Source organism: Podarcis filfolensis (genome assembly GCF_964270895.1).
Source record: "Podarcis filfolensis genome assembly, chromosome: 12".
Taxonomy (NCBI): Eukaryota; Metazoa; Chordata; class Lepidosauria; order Squamata; family Lacertidae; genus Podarcis; species Podarcis filfolensis.
Window position 1 is genome coordinate 36,960,818 of NC_139614.1, and position 22,559 is coordinate 36,983,376.

The 22,559-nt window shown below is 42.6% G+C and overlaps 1 protein-coding gene across 1 annotated transcript in view; it reads right to left on the reverse strand.

Annotated features, from left to right (window-relative positions):
• Positions 1 to 22,559, reverse strand: part of LOC310746084 (uncharacterized protein C10orf67 homolog, mitochondrial) — a 45,972-nt gene that overhangs the window by 4,336 nt on the left and 19,077 nt on the right. Inside the window, exons 8-15 of the mRNA XM_083579794.1 lie at positions 21,158 to 21,229; positions 18,133 to 18,204; positions 12,262 to 12,414; positions 11,205 to 11,284; positions 11,027 to 11,092; positions 9,703 to 9,787; positions 9,168 to 9,251; positions 6,513 to 6,618 (exon numbers count right to left, since the gene is read on the reverse strand). Coding sequence (XP_083435920.1) covers positions 6,513 to 6,618; positions 9,168 to 9,251; positions 9,703 to 9,787; positions 11,027 to 11,092; positions 11,205 to 11,284; positions 12,262 to 12,414; positions 18,133 to 18,204; positions 21,158 to 21,229 — 718 coding nt within the window. The remainder of the gene's footprint in view (positions 1 to 6,512; positions 6,619 to 9,167; positions 9,252 to 9,702; positions 9,788 to 11,026; positions 11,093 to 11,204; positions 11,285 to 12,261; positions 12,415 to 18,132; positions 18,205 to 21,157; positions 21,230 to 22,559) is intronic.

The window sequence follows — 22,559 nt, forward strand, 5'->3', positions numbered from 1 at the left end:
GATATTCCGTGTAATGTACACACACACACACACACACACACACACACACACACAAGCAGCCTAAAATGAGATTCCAAACTATTTCAACTGCTGTGCCTCCAGTTATAAATGAAACACTGGTCACAACAATTTGTTCCAGTGCAACAAATGACTTTTTACAAATTGCCTGAATATCTTGAAAAGCTTTTTACAAAAAAGGAGGGTTGGGAAGAGTATTATTATTATTTATTAAATTTATATACCTTTCTTCATCCGTAGATCTCAGAGTATGGGGACTGAATAAAGAGAAAATATCAATCTAGATGCTGTTGTAACACACACACATACACCAAATGTATTTAAACAATGATTTTGCATAAACTCTATGTAGGAAGATATGATCATCGCGTCATGCTGGAGAAATCAGCGCCACATGCTATTATCATAAAGAAGGCAGCAATAAAACAAGAAGTTTGCATGAAACTTTAGTTTCCAGATACTAGGATACCAAAAATAAATACAGAATAAGAACAAGGGGAGTAAGAGTTAATACAATGGGGGGGAGGAGCATGTTTCTTCGCTTCAAGCCTCTCTTGAGTTTTTCATAGTAAAAATTGGATGCAAATATCCTAAAAAGACTAATGACATTTCACAGGTAATGCAATTTAGAAAGAAACACTTCCATGTTTTCTTTTCCAACAATGTGCATTTTTGTAAACTGCTATAAATTGCAATTCAAAAGCACTGATCTCGCCATCCCCAATCATTTTTTATACTGATCAAATGAATGCAGATACTCCCCTTTGGGAGGGGCGACATGACATTTCACTTGGCAGTTCTAAACAGGTCACGGACCTTTCACAGACCCTAAGGCAGTGGGAGGGAGCGCTTTAGGAAACCGTGTAACCAAATCAAACCAATGGTTACCCCCTTTCAATACCATTGGAATGGTTTGCACAATGCTTATTCACATAGCAGCAGAGGAACTGAAAGGATGGTCATCCAATGGAAATGTCTTTTCCTTTGTTTGAACTTAACAGAGCTCCAAAAAAAAAATACTAGAAAACAATTATATTTGGGAACAGCAAAACCTGAGGGAAACTCAGTGCATATCTGCAGAGCCAGTACATTAGAGACCGAGGTGTGCTAAGATGTTTAAAAGTAGCTATGCTGCCAATATGGAATTGTATGTGGACATTTATTGGAGATGTTGCTTTGTTTGAAGCCATAGGCACAAAGACACAACATGGCTGCCCTGGAGATGACCTATTGCTTTCAAGTTGCTTGAACACATCAGAATTTCCATTGTTAAGGTTGATTAATTGAAACTGATAAGTTACCATGAATAAAGATTGTTTTTCTGTTTAATGTGGTGGGCCTGATTTGGTAAATGCTTCATTCATGTAGCCTTGCAGCGCAGCATATGGGCAAGATTCATTCAGTATCGCAAACATACACAATTTATTATGCTTGTATGGTCACAGCCAAAAGGCTTTTCTAGTTTAATGTCAAAGTCTGAATGAAAAATTCCATTTAAAGAGTCACTAGTAATGTTACGTGTGAGGGTTTTTTGGGGGGTTGGTTTTTTTTGGTCATTCAGTCTGGCTTTTATCTCTCAGCAAATTCAAATCGCTGTAAATATATATATAGATAGAAAAAAAGTTAAAGAGATATGCAGAGGAGAGAGCCAAAGGGACATTGGATGTTTTTTTTCCAGACCAAAGAAACAATTTATCTGAAATGTTTGTAGACACCTATGACAAAGGCACATGTTGTGGGCTGGAGTCACCCTGTGTCACACACTGCTGATAAAGTTATCACTATAATGTTTCAATAAGATACTGTCACTGCAGCTCCAGGATCTGACATTCCTGTGCTGGGATAAAGAGATCAGTTTATGTAATAAATAAGCTCTTTTCAGAAAGAAAAACCAGAAGCCAAAGCTTTATCAGTCTTTCAGTCTCGATGGTATTGGCATGTCCAGAGTGACATGTGCCCTTCTCCAAGTTCCACTACTTTCATTAGAGCCTTTAGCAAGTAAATGATGTTTGATTTTGATTTCATTTTCACTAGGCAATTGGTTACAGTATTGAATGAAAAAAAAATATTTTTAAGCAGCCCTATTAGTAATTACTGTTCTTAGGTGTTCAGAAAACTTTGACAAATATTTAAGGATTTATTTTCACACAGATTAAATAGAGAAAATTGTTCTCTCCATTTCCTGTTTTTAAAGCATATGTGGAGCTGATATTGTTGGTGAACGAAAACCATGGACAAATGGATTAGGAGGTAGGAGCTGCTGGGGAAAGGAAGAATTTTCGCCAAGTCTTTTAAGAGTACACATCCACTGCTCAGATTCTGTCCCTGCTAGAATCACTCCACAATCAGAGTTGTTAGGGTGGCTGTGCAACTTTGATACATGCCCCCCCCGCCAATACAGAGGTGGCTGGTGCCCATTGGGACTGCAAGGGGGGGAGAAGATAAGGACGCCAAAGGTAGGTAGAGCAAGCGCCAATCACAGGTGGAGCCAACTAATTTTTGGTTTGTTCCCATCCTCCTCTCTGCTCAGTCCCCCAAGGACAAGAAGAGGAAGCTGGCAGCCACGGGTGCCTCCTGGACTGGATGCCAGTAAGAAGACAGACAGGTGGGGGCTAGCAGACTGACCAGTCTCTACTGCCTACATATCCAGTCCATTTATATCAATGAGCTTAACACAAACTAATGACTGAAAATTCAGACAGAAAGGATGTTAGACAGCAAGTTATATACATGGTGTTGCTCCTATAAGCAATAGAAAACAACAAGTGGGAACTGCAACATGATGTTGCAGTGGGGGGGGAGGAGAGTCGTTCCTGTGCATGGTTTCCCAGAATGCTTCATTCCATTCTTCCACCCTATGCAGTTTTTTTGTTTTCCCGCCAACAGGCAGTTGGCGTTATGAGCACGCTCTGTCTGAATTGGGCTGTTGTCTCCCGTCCCACATATGGACTTCCCCCTAAAGATTTGTGGGGGTTTTAAATATATAATTCTGCAAATATTGGAGTTCCCCAAGCCCACTCATACTTCCTGCTTGTGTGTGGCTGGTTGCCACTTTGACAGCAAAAGGATAGTGCTTGGAGAATTGAGCCAATGCATTTGTGCAGATGTAGATAGAGATATGATATGTCATCATGCAGAATGAGTCGGATCATTCTGTCTCACTCCAACCTTCCGCCACACTCCAGTGTGATCAAGAAACAGAGCACAGAGTTGGAACTATTCAGATAGGAGTTGGCTTGAATTTGGGGGGGTTATATTCAATTCTATGGAACACAAACACTGCTAATCAACTTCTGTTTGGTGCAGTGTTGGCCAGACAGCTTACAGGTTTCTTTCTGGCCAAATACTATTTTTGGTGTCCCATATAATAAGTACACCTTGTACTTCCACAGATCGAACTGGTTGAGTAGGCAGCTACCGTAAGTTCAGCTTTACAAGTGCCATTTAATACCTGTTCCACATTTGCTAGGAGTCAACCTTTCAGTGTGGCAGCAGCTATGCTTTGGAATGCCTTGTCTATTATGATTAGGCTGCCACCCTCGCTTTTTTTAAAGATGCCTGCTAAATACTCATTTACCTCAGACAGGCTATATGGACATATACTTCAGTTATGCACACTTGTTTCTAACATTTTCTAACTTCGTTTTATTGATTATTGTTTCATATTGTTTTATGTACACCTCTTAGCTTTTTTTTTTTAATTAAGCAGTTTATACATCTTTCTAAATAGATAAAAATAATTGTTCTTATGGATATCATCAAAACTTTAAGCGATAGCCTAACTTTGGTTAAATCATATATTTCGCCCCCCTCAAGCTAGCAGTGTTGCATTTCTCCCCTTACTGACACCTGCTGAAAACATTCCTTTGAGAAGATCAGTTGGGAATCCATGTGAATTATTTAATACTTTTAAGTTTTATACTTCAAAGGGGTTACAAGAATGACAGAGATATGGATTTCAAATTTATTAGAAACTCCTTGTCATTCCCTTCACTGTGACTGTCTGTTAAGAGTGACCTTCCTCTTAACCCCTTCTTCTTGCGCTGACAAAGTAATTTGAAATAGAAACAAACAGTGTAATCTATCAGGAAAAAAACTGGAGTTGCTTCTGTGCATCAGATATTTCTGTTTGAGCTCTCTCCTACTGACAAGCCACGGAAAGAGTCGCTGTTCCTCAGTGGTTTTATCTTAGGGGTTCGTGTCTTTCTTGCTCATTAAGACTGTCTCTAAAGATTACAGTGCAAATAGTGCCTCTCTACCAGACTGTGAGAAAAGTCTCCTTGAGTACATAAAACAAAACTGAGGTTTCTATCACACAATGAAGAGCTCAGATGCTATCCCATTTTTAACACTGCTCAATTATATAGAGCAAAGGCCCAGGAAGGAAGAAAAGGAGCAAAGTCTGCAATCCTGTGTACACATTTATTTGGGAGTGAGCACACTGAACACAGAAGCTTACTCCCAGGTAAGTGTGTTGGTCAGGGATAGATAACGTGGCATCCTTCAGATGGTGTTGGACTATAAATCCTGTCTTCCCTGACCACCGGCTATGCTGGCTGGAGCTGATGAGAATGGCAGTCCCACAACATCTGGAAGGCACTACAATGGCTACCCTGACACAGTTCAGGGGTAGAGCACAAGCAGGAGGTCTCAGGTTCAATTCCAGCAGCTTGTGATATGAAATGCCTTCAGCTTGAGGACACCAGAGAGCCATTGCCAGTAAGCAGACAACATTTGGGCAGATGGAAAATAATATGGCCTGATGTAAGATAGTTTCCTATATTCCTAATGAGATGGGTGAGCTCCCGTTGCTCGGTCCCAGCTCCTGCCCACCTAGCAGTTTGAAAGCACATCAAAATGCAAGTAGATAAATAGGTACCGCTCCGGCGGGAAGGTAAACAGCGTTTCAGTGTGTTGCTCTGGTTCACCAGAAGCGGCTTAGTCATGCTGGCCCCATGACCCAGAAGCTGTACACCAGCTCCCTCGGCCAATAAAGCGAGATGAGCGCTGCAACCCCAGATTCAGCCACAACTGGATCTAATGGTCAGGGGTCCCTTTACCTTTAAAGGCAGTTGTTTGCATCCATCTGTCTCAAGAGACAATGGAGTGTGCCTAGAGGGGGTGAACTCAAACTGCTGTGTTAGCAGCACCAAAGTGACCTCCCCTGGGTGCAAGCCTGGGCAGTGTGTATGGAGGTCCTGGGCTGTCCAGATGACAAGACCTTCCTCTTAGCCCTGTTTATGTGGTCCAAGGGAAAGCAGAGCAATACACTTGGCACCTGCTTGGCTGCGGGAGCTGCTGAAAGGAGACATTCAAGGCACCATGTAAGCACTCTAGATTTCTATAGGGTTTACTCTTTAGCCTTTTCTTCTTCCGAAGAAATCCTGCAAGGCAGGAAGTTTCCTTTTTCTAGATGCGCTACCTTCCCAGGTCGATGAGCCCCGAATGTCCCTCACTTCCCTTGACAGCACATGCAGAAACCGCCTGCTGGACGGTTGGACCCACTATTAGTCTCATCTGCTCAATCTGCCAGAGCCTGTCTTTACATGCAGGGGAAGTCCCTAACTCATTGAGGGTTTGAGACCCACTGGCTACCCTCACCTGGTTTAGCAGGCCAGTCCAAGTCATTCCCAGGGTGTGGCTGCTGTTGGATGCTGACAGCTTCTAGGAGCCACAGGTTAGAGCTGAGTTGAGGGTGGGGACCAAAGGTGGGCAAAGTAACCCAGAAGGAGCACAAACGTCCCTCACCGGAGCTATTACCCCACCGGTATCACCCCAGTAAGGGAAATGTGCTTCTTAACACCAGTTGCTGGAAGCAGCAAGAGAGGAAGAGTGCTATTGTGCTCAGTTCCGGCTTGAAACTTCCTGTAGGCATCTGGTTAGCCACTGTAAGACCAGGATGCTGGACGAAATGGGCCACAGGCTCTTCTTATGTTTATAGAATCTGGCTTTTAGCTTGTTGCCTGCCAATGGGAACGCAACCTGTGTGATGTGACCTGTCAGCTGTTAGCTCAGCGGTTGGGAACCTTTGGTCCTCTACTTGTTGCTGAACTACTTCTGAAATAAAATTAAACTGAACTCTTCTGACTCAGTCTCTGAATCTTATCTTCTGACTTTGTTTCCATATCTTTTCCAACGCTTTCTTTTAGTCTTATGCAGGTCTATCATATGCAGGTCTACTCAGAAGCAAGCTGCACAGATCTCAGCAGTACTTACTCCCACATAGATGTGGATGGTAGCTTTGTTATATATATTTTAACATGTTCTGGCATGGTTATGATACTAGCTTTCACACACAGCCTTCTGTACTATTTTGAAAGGGCAGGATAAAAGTTTTAAACGAATAAAGCTTATTGGTTCCATTGTTAATATAATTTTGGACACATTCTCCCCAACTATAATCCAGTTTTAATAGCAAGAGAGAAGACAGAAAAAATGTAATGTTTAACTGAAGACAAACAGTTTCTGCAACATATAATTATGTCATTACTTACCAGCTTCAAAAGCGCTGGGAATTTTAATCAGAACTGGGATTTTCTCAATATCCATGCCTTCTTCATCTTCATTTGAACCTGAATCTGCCTGAGAACCTATCTTGGGCTGAACATGGAATATTTATTTTTAAAGTCACTCAAAAGCCATTGCACAGTTAAATTAAAGGAACCTTTTAATTAAACTGCATCTTTTGGTTGACCAGGATGGTAACTAACATAAATCTAGACATCTTAAGCATCATGAAGTATGGCAGTTATGAATAATATGAATTGTGATACCATTCTTTACACAAAAATAACTTTCCCGCACAAAGGAACATTCTGAGAAATCTCACGCTAGAAAGACCCTGCCTTTACACTATAAAGGCAGTGACTCCTCCTAAATTGCAGAAATTTGTATTAAAATAATGAGTTTGGTATCAGCAATTTTATAAACACAACCTGATTATGGGAAGGGACTTGGCTCAGTGGTAGAGGAAATGCTTCCGAGGCACAAGGCTCTGGGTAAAGTCCTTGGCATCTCCAGGAATAAGGAGATGGGAAAGACCTTCTCTGCCTGAGAGCCTGGATAGCTGCTGCCAGTCAGAGTAGACAATGTTCGGCTGACCTAGAATAAGGCAGTTTCCTATAAGCACATAGCTTGGGGAGCAGCAGTCACATTTTACAAGTGGAAGGTCCCTGGTTCACACCTGGGCATCTCTACTTAAAAGGAGCTTAGTGGGTGCTTGAATGATGGAATGGAAAATGCTTCTGTTCGATACCTGACAGTGCTGTGGTACTAAGCTAGGCTATGTACATTATTGCAGATATTAATATTGCGCAGCATGAAGCAACTGGATGCATAAAAGCTGACCCCTTTTGGAAGGCCCATGATTCAAAGCTTTACTAATCAGAACTTCTGCAAAACATGTACAAAAAACGATCAATGATACACCCAGATAATTCCATAAAACATATGCTTATCTAAGTATAGGTTCTTCTTCTAAAGTATATAACATAATTACGACCGGAGCAAAAATCAAAGCTCTCTCTCCCATAGCTTGCATTAGCCTGCATCCAGCCTAAGGCTATGCAGCTCCTGGAGAGGCTTCATTATCACAAGGTTTCTCTGACTGTGAACAAAAGGCAAAGGCAACTCCCTTTCAAAATGGAGATTTGCAATTGAATGTCTTAATCACATGATCTAAGGTTAAACACTCATGTATAAGCTAGCAGAGAACATCAATAGTTAATTATCAACCTGTTACAGCTCAGAGAGCTTCAGTATGCTTCAATTAGGGTTGCCATATGTCCGGATTTTTCCCGGAGATGTCCTCTTTTTCAGGCTTAACAATTCTGTCCAGGTGGATTTTTAGAAGTCGACAAAATTTTGCGGGTGTGTTGTTGTTGTTTTTTGCTTAGTTCCCCCCCCCCCCCGCTTCTTTTTGCTTTGGTTGCTGAGTGATGTGAGGCAAGGAGGCTCTCGCTTTGCCTGGATTGCCTGCTTTGCCCCTCTCTCTGTCTCTCCTCCTTCCCAGCATTTCCCCCACCCTGTCCCCTCCTTTGCTGGAGCATCTGCTGGGCAATGAGGGTCTGCTGGTGAGATGGCGGTGGTGGCTGGGGCTAGGCTGGGCACAGACCTGGCAGAGGGGAGGGGAGGGGAAGGAAGCAAGGTGAATCAAGGCCTGGGACTGAAGCAACGGCTCCCTCCAGAATGCACTCCCGATTTCCTCCTTCCTGCTCCCTCCCTCCTTCTTTTCTTCCCTCCCTTCTTTTTTAATATGATACCTCCCCTCTGCATCCAAACCGTGCCCCCCGGCGCTTTTAATTTTCATGGAGTCTTTTTCTCTTGGGTGTCCTCTTTTTTGCTCTTCAAAATATGGCAACCCTAGCTTCAATGGAATTTTCATACATACAGGCATTCTCCATTTCAGTGTGAACTAAACAACGATATTTAACACACCACCCCATACATTTAAAGCACCCTGTCACCTCGATAATCCTAGGAACTATCATTTACCCTTTAGTTCCCAGCACCTTTAAGAAACTAGTTTCCAGGAATCTTGTGTGTGTGTGTGTGTGTGTGCGTGTGTGTGTGTGTGTGCTTTAAATGCACTTTAAATATATGGTGTATATCAGGCTTCCTCAACCTTGGCCCTCCAGATGTTTTGAGACTACAATTCCCATCACCCTGACCACTGGTCCTGCAAGCTAGGGATCATGGGAGTTGTAGGCCAAAAACATCTGGAGGGCCGAGGTTGAGGAAGCCTGGTGTATATGCAGCCCTAGTTGGACTAATGATGTGATTCAGTAACAACATATTTTGTTCACAAAAAAGGACGGTGTGTGTTCATTTTTGTGTTCCTGCAGGCATCTATCAATGCTTATGATGCACACAAACTGACCAAAGGAATCAGCAGTTTTGTTCACCATCTTATATATACACAACTAATAAAATTATAAATATAAATTATCTTTCAAGTTATGTGCCCATGTTCAGAATCCCCTCCTGGATCAGGAGCTTTGTGGGTAAAGGGGGGTTGTGTACAGGCTGCTGCCAAAGCTGTATCACCTTTGAGAGGGCCTGTTTACCTGTTTGGAATGTGTGGGCAGGTGTGAGGAGAAGGACACTGAAGCGAAGCAATATATATTATAGACACACATCAAACTACGTACCAGAGGAGCATACTGCATATACAAGCTGCTCGTAAATGAAGCCAATTTGCCTGTAGGGTGCTGGATGTGCAGAGGAGGAGCTGTCTGGAAGGAGCATAGGAGACATTTCTGTTATTTATAAACCATGATCAGTGCTGATCACAGTACTTTCAATGTTATGGTTTGCCAACCCAGTTCAGAAATCATGGTTTCATGAGCACTTATGGCTCTGGCCCTACCCACAACTGGCATCTGATTCCCCACCCTGCCCAGATCACCCCCAAATAAATGTAGCCCTTAACAGAAATAAATATATATTCCTCACCCCTGCCAACACCAGAGGTTTGAAAGAGGGGATTCCCTCCATTAACTGTTTTTTAAAAAGAAGTTCTTTACAGGGCAGCAGGAGAGGCCTCAGCCAACCGTCAACTTAATTTCCCAGAGGCATCTAAGCACGTGAATTAGCATATGCAATTTTTATGCAAACTTTCTGCCCATGCCCCAAGTTTGTACCTAACAATGTGTCTGCCCTTAGTGGCTGCTTATCTGAACATACCTTATCAGCCAGCGAAGGGCGTCTAAATTTTGCTGATTGACGCAATGATTGTCTAAGAAACATCTCGTCCTTAATGGCATGTAGGCTAGAAGATAAATGGGAATGTTTAAATTGTATTTCTTAAATTAAAGGCAGTCCCCCCCCCCAAAAAAAAATCAAACAAAAAACAAAACCCCAAACATTTATTTTCAAACAAGGATAAAGCCAAAGAGCTACAGAAGCCTCTATGTACCCAATGGGAGTTTTGGCTCCCTTTAACCAGCAGACGCTTCCTAGTGCCAGTTATGCTATACAGATAATGTACAACAGCTGTTTTCGTTATCTTCTTATGGAAGCTTCATTTACATGAATTAAGGTTATACAGTGGTACCTCGGTTTAAGAACCGTCCTGTTTATGAACAATTTGGTTTATGAACTCTGCAAAACCGGAAGTAGTGTCCCAGTTTGCAACCTTTACCTCAGTCCAAGAATGGAATCCGAACGGTGGAAGGGTACCGGCAGCGGGAGGCCTCGTTAGGGAAAGCGCGCCTCAGTTTAATAACAGACTTCCGGAACGGATTAAGTTCGTAAACTGAGGCACCACTGTATATGGCTAGTTGCACCAATATCCACTTAACAGTTTCTCTCTCGCACCTGTAAGTATTAGCAGCAGAAGTTCAGATCCAGACTGAGTTACTCCTACTTCCTATTGAAACCAATGGGATTTAGATTAAATCATAACTAATTTTGACTAGATACAATTAACATAGTTCTGGATCCAATCCAAAATATATAGGTATTTATGTTAACCGTATGACCCAGACATATGCAAAAGTATGTTTCCACTGAAATCAATGGATCTGAGAAATGTTTAACTGTGGGTAGAGAGTGCCCACAATTGTTTGCATAGGATCAAAGTATTGTAGTTAGAAGGGAGCTGAAGGCTCACCTAGACCAAGCCCCTACAATGTGGGAATGAGGGCTAAAGAATCCCTGACAGATGGCCATCCAATCTCTCTTTAAGGAACTCCAATGAAGGAGAGCCAACCACCTTCCAAGGGGATCCGTTCCACTGTCACACAGCTCTTCGTGTCAGAAAGCTCTTTCTAACCTTCACTCGGAATCTCCTTTCTTGTGATTTGAAACCATTGGTTCAGGTCCTACCCTTTGGAGCAGCAGAAAACAAGCTTGCTCCACCTTCCATGTGGCAGCCCTTCAGTTTTGAAGATGGCTGTCCTATCACCTCTCAGTCTTCTCTTCTCCAGGCTTAACGTGCCCAGCTCCCTCAACTGTTCCTCATAACGCTTGGTTTCCAGACCTTTTATCATCTTGGATGTAATAATACCTTTTCTTTAGAATTTCGAACTTCATTTCCCAAGATCGACTCGATTTACTGAACTCTTGTTCAAGTCTAAATAGAGAGGCAAAAATAGCATTGGTATGTTTTGTGAGTGTGGAAGTTAACAAATCTTATAATATACGTGACAAATCCTTGTGTACACAGCAAATTCTTGTGCATATACCTTTTTACGCGCAGTTTTGCATCTCGTTCAGATTTTCTAAGCCTTTTTATCTCTTCTTGTAAGGCTTTTTTCTCATCTCCCTGTACAAGTGTATTACAAAAGAGAGCCATGCATTGATTGCCACTGTATACTAAACACACACAACGATAATAGTTGGCCACTGCTATTAATTTTCAATCCATCAATCCATGACTTAAATCTCAATTTTTCTGTAGCAATATATTCTAAATTATCTTGCAATGACAAATATACTATATATTTTGGAAAGTGGTTTGTCTGCCTGTCAGTCCATCTCTTATAGGGTCAGCCACCTCTCGAGATATCATCGCCAAACTTAGCATGAGGGTTCCTCTGCAGAGGGAGAAAAATGCTCTGTCTAGAGGAAGCACTTAGAATCTATACTGCTTTATCCGGCCAACTTGGGAGAGCCCTACTTGCAAAGGATCAGGGGTTGCAGGGAGCCCGCTTGCAAAGGAACAATCGGAAACTCACTTTAAGTTCTTGGTTGTTCCTGTGGGACAGTGGGCATGGCTTGTGGGGAAGGCATCACATGTCAAATTGGGACTTGGGCCAGACCAAATTAGGCCCACAAGCCAAAGTTTCCCAAGTAGCAAAATAGCAGGGAATTTTTTGTAAAGATCTGACATCATCATCATCATCTGGATTCTCCATAAAAACTGACTGGACGTAGGATTGCAACCCCTGAGCAAAGGGCTAGAATGGGCACAACCAATATGCCTTGGTCTATCTGTCCTGAAAGTCGAAGAAGGAAAGCACGGGCAGTGAAAATCTCAGCAAAGGCGTGCTTGTGCTCTTGAGGAAGCACCCAGATGTGGTGCTCTTCTTAAGGATGGTAGTGAGATGAGGTGTGTGGGTTACCCCAGCTGTTTTGGACACACGATGGATGAAAAATATCAGGTGAGGATGCAGGTGTCCTTCTGCTGGAAGTGTCATTAAAAAACAAACCACGACTCTCACCTTTATATGGCCTGGTGTCTATTCCCCTAAGTTACGTTAGATCAGAGTAATAAAGCAATAACTTATCACCAAAACATACCAACAATTCTGCTTCTTTTGTGGCAGCTTGTCTGGCCTCTTTGGTGGCAGTGGCAGCGGCAACGGCAGCGAAGACAGCAGCAGCTTTTACTACTTTCCCTTTCAGTCCTTTCCTTCCCTTCTTTGCTAGCTTTCCTTCTTGCTCTGAGGGCACCTGTGAAAAAATAACAACAGCGATAAACAAACCTGAGTTACTGTTGCGCACTTTGGACATCACACCTTGAGATTTTCAAGGAACACCTTGTCTCAGAGGGATCCCCCTCACCACTGAGATCCATTGTCTTCCTGCTCTGCAAACAGGGAGTATGGCAGGTAGACATGAGCAGCAGGGCCTTTTCCATGGCGTTGTTCAGAATCAGGGATGCCCTCCCAAGGGAAGCCCAGCTGGCCTTCTCTGAATTGACATGTATAGGGTTGTGCTGAAAGCTACTGGAGAATACAGAACACATCTATTTGTATTTTGTTTTGGGATTGCATTATATTTTACACCACTTAATATACAGAATCTCTAAGTAGTTTACATAAAAAAATATTCTAATGTATGCAATCACACAAAGACAAATACAGAAATTTATCAATAAAGCAACAAATAGCATTTATATGGACATTGCCTTAAAGTTTTAACAACATGCATCAAACACGCAACTTGAAATTGTCAAGGAAATATGGATTTTAACTACATGAGGTATATGAGCTATTTATTTGCACATAGCAGCTCGTTTCTGATTTGTCAAGATCCTTAGGCTAGCCTTTTTTGGATAGCGGGCATTGCTCAGAGTTAAACAAAACCGTACAATTTATTATTATAAACATGTGAGAAACTCTCAGGTAGGTTAAGAACTGGTCCTTAGGTGAATGAGGTTATTATATCATATTTCAAACCCATTTCTTTTTCTTAAATATATAATCAGTTTTCAGTAGTTAGCGGAAAGTAAGATTTTCATTAGAGGTGACTGAACTTTCTGTGAAACGCAGGAATCCTGTTGTGCTTTTTTTATATCTTCATGTTAAAAAAAAGAGCAAATTTCCTTGCGCAAACACAACTCAGATATATACAAATACAAGGCTTTGCAAACCTTTTGAAATGGCTGCAGGTGCCCTCCACTGTATCTGCCTACAATTCAAGCGACTTCACCAAATCTGTGTTAGATGATAAATATTGAACAAGGTGCATATGTGCTTAACAGTAATTGTATTCTATTTTCTCTCATGCTGCTTTATGAACCTTGTTGGATGCCTTCCAGTATGCCTCTGAATACCAGCCAAAATTACCCAGATAGATAGTGCTATTTGCTGACTTATTCACATAAAGGCCACAGTAGCAATGGACATAATCAGCAAATTAAGCAGGGATGCTGGGATGCGGGGACTCTGAGGTTCTGATTGGCACCAATATTTTTTTCATGCTATAACAGCGAAAGAGTTGAGTGCAATCCATACCTTATCCTATTTCCTGTTACTAATATATTATTTCTTTGTGGTTAAAAATTGTCCTCCTCTTCACAATTGGTACACAGCAGTGCATAAAGACCCACACAGTCAGTTCTGCATACATGGTTGAGATATTTTCACACTCCTGAGCTTTGTGAGACCAAACCATAGGGAAGTTTCTGCCATGCTGCCACGCGTGCGCATGAAGTGGGCTTCAGCCCAGGGATCCTAATCTGTTCGTCATTCAGGTGCTTCCAGACTAGCCTTTGCCAACATGGTGACATCCAGATGTCTTGGACTGCAGCTCCCAACTGCTGAAACATCTGGAGGGCAGCAGGCTGGCGAAGGCTGCTCTAGACAGAGGAGAATCAGTTCCCTGATCTAGGAATCGACAAGCAGGTTACACCAGGCCAATCACTGCTAGCCCCATTGCTGTGCAACAGCAGGAACAGCAGGTAGTGCCAATTATTTCTAGGTGATGCTTGCAACAAGGAATGGTTCCTTGCAGCGTCTATATTATTCAAGAATATGGCATTCATGTAATAGTGAAACGTTGTATTGAGCTAACTTTTAGAGTAAACCCATTGAAATTAATGGACCTAAGTCAGTTATGGTGACTGATTTGAATGGGTCGACTCTTGAGTATGATTAATGTTAGATACAAGCTAGTGCTCCTTTTCAAGTTATTAATGATAATTTAAAGCATTGAAAGTCGACCATTAAATTCTTTATAAGGATGGTGTAATCTAATAAAGGAATGTTCTGCCCCATAATTTTATTATGGCCTCATAATATATTTCTTACTTTGAAACTGTTCAGGCGGCATTGCCCTCAGCATTATCTGATCAATGCTATCACTTTCCTTTCACTTCCACTCACACCTTCTGCTCCAGTTTTCCTTGCAGCTCTCACTTCTTGCCCTGGATAGACAACCCCACTCAGGACGCAGTCACCAGATCAGCAGCCATGGCCACCTCACAGGGATGGCCCTCACTAGGACCAGGGAGACCAGAGTTTGAATCCCCACTCTGCCATTAAGCTCTCACTGGGTGGCCTTGGCCAGTCACTGTCCCTCTGATTAATCTACCTCCCAGGGTCAAGTGACGTTTAATTGAGGAGCAGGAGGACCATGTATTCCACCTTGAGCTCCTTAGGGGATATAAAAGGTGGGATATATGTAATAATATATACATGCATAAATACAAAAAAATGCCAATAGGATGGCTAGGATCCAAAAAAGCTACTTTAGGAGCACCCAAATGGTTTGGTCATGCCCAGTAGGCTTTTTTGATTCCCAATTCCTTTAAACAGCAGCCCTCTTGAACTCCTCTCTCATATCATATAAGAAACTTTTTTTTTTTAGTTTACTATTTATTCTTATTGATTTATTTACCAGGATTTATATACCGTTGAAACATCAAAAGCTCTAAGCAGTTTTGGTGTAATGGTTAGAGTGCTGGACTATGACCTGAGAGACCAGAGTTCGAATCCCTACTCAGCCGTGACGCTCACTGGGTGACCTTAGGACAGTCACCATCTCTTAGCTTAAACCACCTCAACAGGGTTGTTATAAGGGGATGAAATGGGGCGAAGGAGAAGAACCATGTACACCACCTTGACATGGTTGGGAGATAAAGGTGGTATATAAATAAAATAAGTAATAAGGTAATAAAATATACATCAACATTTCTTAACAATATGAGCTTTGCCATGTGGCATGGTGGAGCTGTTTGAGAAATATAAACCCTTCAGCTTACTGACCTTCGGATCCTGGCCACGATGTCCCGCTTTTTAAACTCTCCTTATTGCAGGGGTAGCCAACATGGTGCCCCCCTCAGTGTTGTTGAACTACAATTCCCATAATCCCAATGGAAACTGCCAATTGTGGCAAATACATATTGGAACAGAAATTTCTGCTTTCCTACACCCCTAGTTACGGATGAGCCACACTTCCAAGTTTCCAGCTGTCACTACCATCTCTTTGCTCTGTTGGTTGGTCTAAAAATATTAATCACGTAGATCCCCCCCCCCAAATTAACCCTTTGGCCCCTATCCAGGGAAAGTTAGTGATGCTTAAGCCCTACTGAAATCCATGCTGCGAGTGAGTTAAGACTCACCTAAGCCATATTACTTTCAGTGGGCTTTATACTTTATCAGCTGGTGATCCTGCAGGTTAATTTATTGGGGAATAGTTTTTAAGGGATTAATGACACTGATGCATGGGGTTACTAGCTTGCCTCCTAAAGCACAGCAAACAGAAAGCTTGATAACACACTGCATTTTATATTTATCAGTACAAACTACAGATATTTTGAAACTATTTGCACATTATAATTAACTGGTCATATTTCTGTCCTTTCTTCTGGAACAGTTTTTAGAATCAGCTAATCTCAGCATGTGCGGCTTTCCCACTGAATGTCACACTTCCCCAAATATCAGTTTGATTAATAAAGGAAGTCAAATACCTTTTGCGGGCAATACAGCTTCAAAGAGCCAGGGAGATTTATAAATGAATTTAGATGTTAACTTTTGAGTACTTGGCTTGCTGAGTGCCACTATTTGAAGTTTGAGGAAGATGTAAGGTAACAATAACCTTTAGTCAGTGTTTATCAGCTCTAAATTCACCCTGCCTTTTGTGAAGGAATATAAAAGTAACATTTTGTTATTTAAAAGGCACCCACTGCATCCACCTTTTAAGTTAAGCACTGCTGAGAACATCCAGGGAACAGAGACCTCAACAGATAAGGCTCTGAGTCACATGATCTCATGGAGATATTTGTTTTATACTAGGTCAATTGAAAGAAACATGTCTTGTGTACAAAACTATCTTTGGAAACCTCACTAGAGTTTGAGAAGATGAACAATTAAGCAAGAACCTCTCACTTTAAAAATCTAAAAGCAGTGGCATAGTGGTGGTGAGGCCTCGCAAATTTCTGAGGGGACACAACCAGACGCCCTGACAACAGGCTCCCTCATCAAGGCTGAAGTCACAGGGAGGCAAACTGTGCCTAGGCCGGGCCTTTGGGGCAGGGGCGGTGCCTCCTCCTCCTTCTCATGGCTACAAAGAGACACCTGTGCATGCCCTGCCCCTCTGCCAGTTGTGAGGGAGGGAGAGGAAGGGCGCTGCCACCACAGCTGCCCACTGAGAAAAGAGGGAGGAAGAGGAAGGTGGGAAAGCACTGGGCGTTGCCCAGAGCGTCTCACTGCAAGGAAAGGAGGATGAGGCGACACAGCGGGGGGGGCATGACACCAGTAAGGGACAACGGGGCCACCTCCCATTCATGAAAAATCATGGTTGAAATGTTACTTGTGCTAGCGCCTTTCCCTTGCCACCTAATAAACAACCCTAATAAACAACATTGAGGTTGAGGGATTGAGGCTGTCAAGTTCAGAGGGTGGGGCTTCCAGGGAGTCTTGTGCCTCAGAAGTCTTTAGCTCTGGGCTGGCAAGCGTGTCTCATCTGCAGAGGGAACCAAGGGCAAGAGAAGAAGTGCGCACACTGGGGTCCTTCGGCTCCTCATCCCTGCTGAGAAATGCATTCACCAGGCAGAACAATTAACTGAAGAAGGAGACTCGCCTCGCTTTCCCCTCCCTCGTGTGGAAGATCCCTCTGTCTCCATCCTTTTTGTCCCTTCCTTTCCCTTCTCTCCAAGTTTGCCCGCCATTGCGGGGAAGGCGCCCCTGCTGCCTGGCCGCCCCTTATGCAGCTCTGCGTCCCACCATGTTAGGTTGAATTGCTGCCACTGAGGCAGGCAACCAAGACTTTGACTGAAATGGGCCACGAGTGGATTGCCACAAGGCAGGCTGTGGGCGGTGCCATTTGCAAAGCACCAAAGCAGCAACAGCGGAGGCGGCTGAGGAGAAGAGCAACCCTCAGAGAGCAGGCTTTCTCCAACAACTTCTATCACAACACACACACACACACATTTTATTGTAAGATTTTCCATAAGTAACAAAAGCACATTCAGTGTCTCTATTTTCAAATCACAGAATCCTTCATACATGTCATTTACAGTCATTTAGAGACATTTTTTGTTGCAGGCAATGTGGGGCTGAGGGAGAAAGAGAGGAGAAAACAGAGAAAGAGAAAAATAGGAGGGCGGAAAGCGGAGGAGGTGAGGGAGACTTTAAACTTTCATTCTTTACATGGTATATGAGTGGAGCTGTTTTAATCAGTGTCGCGTGGATAGGCGTTTTATTTTTTCTGGCACAGCGAGAGATCAGAGGCCCCAAGGTATGGCTGGTTGCAGGGTGTTCTATTTGTGTGTGCGAAGATTCCAGCCTGACTGGCATGTGCTGTGCTTTTAGGCAATATCCATTCCAATCCTCTCTCCACCTCCATCTCCCAGCCCAAAAGTCAAGCATACCATACAATGTATATCAGGTACACCCCATATCATTAGGTAATAAGAATATAAACAACAAATAAAGTAAAAATCACCTTTGGTACAGCAGCAGCGGCGGCAGCAGCGGCCTCTGCCATTTTTACAGCTTCTTGTGCTTCTTTCACTTCCTTAAAAATACAAAGACAAAAGAAAATTCAACATGGTTGCAGGAATAAATTGTTTATAAAAGTTCAAGAACTAGAAAGGAAAGCTTGGCGATGGACGAATATGTCCAATTTGGTTTCTTTCAGGTTCTCATTCGTCCAATCAAAAGTTCATTTCTCCACATTTCTACATCAGTTTGCAAATTTTTAAAAAGATCCTGCCTGATATGTAGTCCACATTTTTGTGTGAATTTCTCCTACTATACATATTCTTGTGTCCAATTTCTCCTAATTTACACATTTTGCAAAAAAATCTCCTCTATTACAATACATTTGTGTATGTTATTTTCACTGATATATGCATTTGCATGCAGTTTACCCTAGTATAGGCATTTTTGCACACATTACTTGGCCAGAGAACTGGATTGCAATATTCAGACGTGTGAATTTTGAAGGATAGCTCTTTTTCAATTCACATACTGTTTTTAAAAAGTGAAAATTTGGTAAGTTAGCCTTTAAATGAGAACCACATTGAATGTGTTCCCATTCTCTGCAGGCAGGTTTGTGGAGTGAAAATTGTGGCTGCTGCACTCCACCCCAGGTTCTGCTGCTACTGTGCTGGAGTGAGACACCCACAAGTTGTCACCCAGTTCCACTCACCACACAGAGGCAACTTAAGGTCCCAAATAGTTTGCTGCTACCGAAGAAAAGGCTTCAGTAATACAGTTCCAGATGTTGATATATACATTCAGCTTGTAGGCTATGCAGATACACACATACCAATACAAATTCTGTTGCTTCAGCAATTCAAGATGTAATGCAGACTTCGACCCACTGAGTGACATGCCTTAATCATTTATATAGTTAACACTGGGCCATTGCCATAGCAACTGGCTTGGCTGACCTTGCACCTGTTGGCTTATCTCATGCATGGGGTGATTTGTGAATAACAGAGTCCAGTCAACAGTCGAGGTTCAGCTATAACGCTAAGCCAAACCACAGCAGCAGGACTGGGGGAGGAGCACATTGGATGCCACCTTTGATCTGGGAACCTGGCTAAGAACATAAGAAGAGCCTGCTGAATCAGATCGGTGACCCATCTAGTCCAGCACCCTTTTCTCATAGCAGCCAAACAGAGAACTATGGGAAGCGAGAGCTGAGCACAACAGAATTCTTCCCTCCAGCAACCGGCATTCAGAAGCACACTGCCTTTGACACTGGAGGAAGAACACATTTGTCAGGGATAGTAACCATTCATAGCCATATACCCTATCAGTTCGTATAATTTCAGAGATCTTTGGATGAAGGGTGGTATAACTAACAAACAAACAAACAAACTTCATATAAAGCCATCCAAGATGGTGGCCGTCACTGCCTCTTACGGGAGCACAATCCATGGTGTAACTAGGCAATATGTAACTAAGTTATTTCTTTTGTTTGTCCTGACTGTTCCAGCATTCAGCTCCATTGGATCAACCTGCACATTGCTGATTCATGCTAAGCCCTGGTTTGGCCAAGTGTTATGTGCAAACTATTTACAAGCAGCAGTTCATTTAGGTAATTCTAGGCTCTTTAGATGGCACCGTGCATTACATCGCTCACATCCAAATGTGGTAATGCAGTAAGCCAGTTTTCGGCGTGGAGGTCCTCCTGCGCATTCTGCTGAGTGGGGTCTCAAACTCTCCAGAGGACCAGGTTAGATATAAAACAGATTGGAACACAATGTCTCCCTTTGCTATGCCCAGAGGCAATGACTCCCCATCCTTGAGGGAAGAGGACATGGATTCAGAGGCCTCATCTTAGATGAGGAAAAGGATTTGCCCTCTGAACCAACCTTTGATTGTCTTGCCTACTCAGCATTGGAGGTGTCCACAATGACACTGTCTCTTTGGCCAAAAGAGATTTCATAGCCCTCCCCAGAGGCCATAGTAGAACCCTGGCCTCCCCTCCATGCCACAGGTGTCAATGGCTTCTAAAAGAGTTGGGTGCTGAGAGGAAGCTGCAGTCCTGTTTAATACTCAGTCTAGGTTCACTGGTGTCTGGAGCGACGCTCAAGCATGCCTTGCCTAAGCCTAGGAGCCACTTGGAGCTATCCATGGTGCTGCCTACCTTGCTTATTTGACTTTTGGACCTTGTCATCTCAGTTGCTTGACTTTGCTTGTCTGCATCTCTTCTCTACTTTGTCTGACCTTGCTTTGCTGGAACCTGGCCTTAGCTTGTCCAGACTTTGATCATGGATCCTGAACTGGTACTACTGACACGTGATGTGGTGCCTCTGGACTCTGTGCCTACTACATAGCCCCATTTGGGCTAGAACTTTGTTCCCTGGCTGGGACCACTGGGATAAAATACCCTTGGACGCTCAGATATCACAATGAGACTCCGTATGTACATTAATGGTGAATGTAATTATGTATTTCACATTTAAATACCAACTTGAACCCCTCACTCATATTTTAAAGGAGAAGGTAAAAAATGCAGAATATGTCATAATGTGATTTTCTGAAGTGAATATTAGGATACTGTAATTAAATCTGGCATGCACACTCAAGAGTAGAATTCTAATTTCCAAGTTCAAACTCTAGTGCCACCTGGACTTGTCTTCAAGAGCTGAAGAAAGACGCAAAATAAACAGTTAAGGGATTGTAATCTGATACTCATGTACATATTCAGAATGGAATTTTAAACGTCAGGATCACACACCACCTCTGCTCCCATTTTCAAGGTGGCTGAGAAAGCTGGGAAGCACATTTTGTTATATAATAATGCCAAGAAGCTTGAGAGGTCACAATGGAGCTTGACCTAAATTTATGAATGAATTCTCCATTTCATGTTGGGACACCAGCTCAATCCTTCCAGCCATTTTACTGGGAAGGGAAAGATGAGGAAAAATGCACAAGGTGCGATAATGCAATATCTGAACAAGACCCAGCAAACATGATGTTTAGTAGCTTAATATTTTTCTCTAGGAACTTACCAGAGCTTTAGCTAGAACTCTCTGCTTCTCCCTGTCAAGTTCCAGTTTTATGATTTCTTGAGCGTTCTGAAGCTAAAATGTAAAACATGACTGTGAGGTTTCAGATTATAAGAGGGTACCACTGTGAACTGCATCCAAAGAGCTCCTCTAGACTGGTGTCCCGTCCCATCCCCCGCCACAGGTGTATTCAATAATAGCGCATTAAAGATGGATTCATACTGTACCATCCACATATCATCATTCTGCTTTATTATTTTTGTGATGCTTCCCCAATGTTACCACATTATAGCCATCTGGAGGAGCACAAGAAAATGAGGACAAAACAAAACACCTTGTAACATTTGTGGTTTAAAAGTTACAGGATTTCAGCAGGAATCTATGGGACATGCACTGATAGGAAACTAAGCAGCATGTCCATCCCCAAAACTTTTGCAGGAGCAGACAATATTGAAAGTGGGATCACATATACCATCATGAGCACAAATAATAATGAAGGACATGGGGTGGGGGTGGAGCTTATTTTATTTTATATTTGCTTTATATACTGTCGTTTATCAAAAGAACTCATGGCAGTGTACAACATTAAAAAGATATTTTATGGAGAATAATAATGAAAACATAAAACGAAGCATAATAATAGACAGCATAATAATAAAATAGTCATACTAACAGTCCCCCAGCCACACAGTGTTAACAGACCATAGATTATTTGATGGCCAAAGGCCTGGGTAACAGGAATGTTTTCGCCTGGTGCCTAAAGATATGTAATGATGGCCTCTCTGGGGAGACCATTCCACAGATGCAAGGGCCATCACAAAACAGGCCCGATCTCGTGTTGCCACCCTCTGAACCTCTCAAGGAGAGCCTTGGATGACAAGAGCAGGGTCCAGGTTGGTTAATATGGGTAGAGGCAGTCCTTAAGGTACTGAGTTCCTGAGCTGCATAAGGCTTTATAACTCAGCATGCTTTTGCAGACCCACCAAAATCAAAGTGTTGTCTAAGATTAGTAAACCTTCATGTTGGAAATAGTCAGGCAGCCAGTGTAACTGGTACAGCAGCGAAAGGAAGCCCATGGGAAAGGGGAAATCTCTGTCTTCCGCAAAGTTCCCTACAAGCGAATGCAGCCCTATGGCTTAAAAAGGTTCCCCAGCCTCTGCATTCTCCCCACTCTATAGGCCCAGCTAGTATCAACATTTTGTAAGTTCTGAGACTACACAGGTGCTTGTCAGGCCTTTTGAGGGACTTTAAAACATTATTTTTCATTTGATTTACAAACTGCATTCCTATGAAGTTTTTTAAAACCACCCTGTTATTTTGTGGTGGAGCCATTTCACTTTCACAACAGACACTCAGCAGCCTGAATTTGCTGTTGGACAGAATATTAGACATGTCAAATCCACAT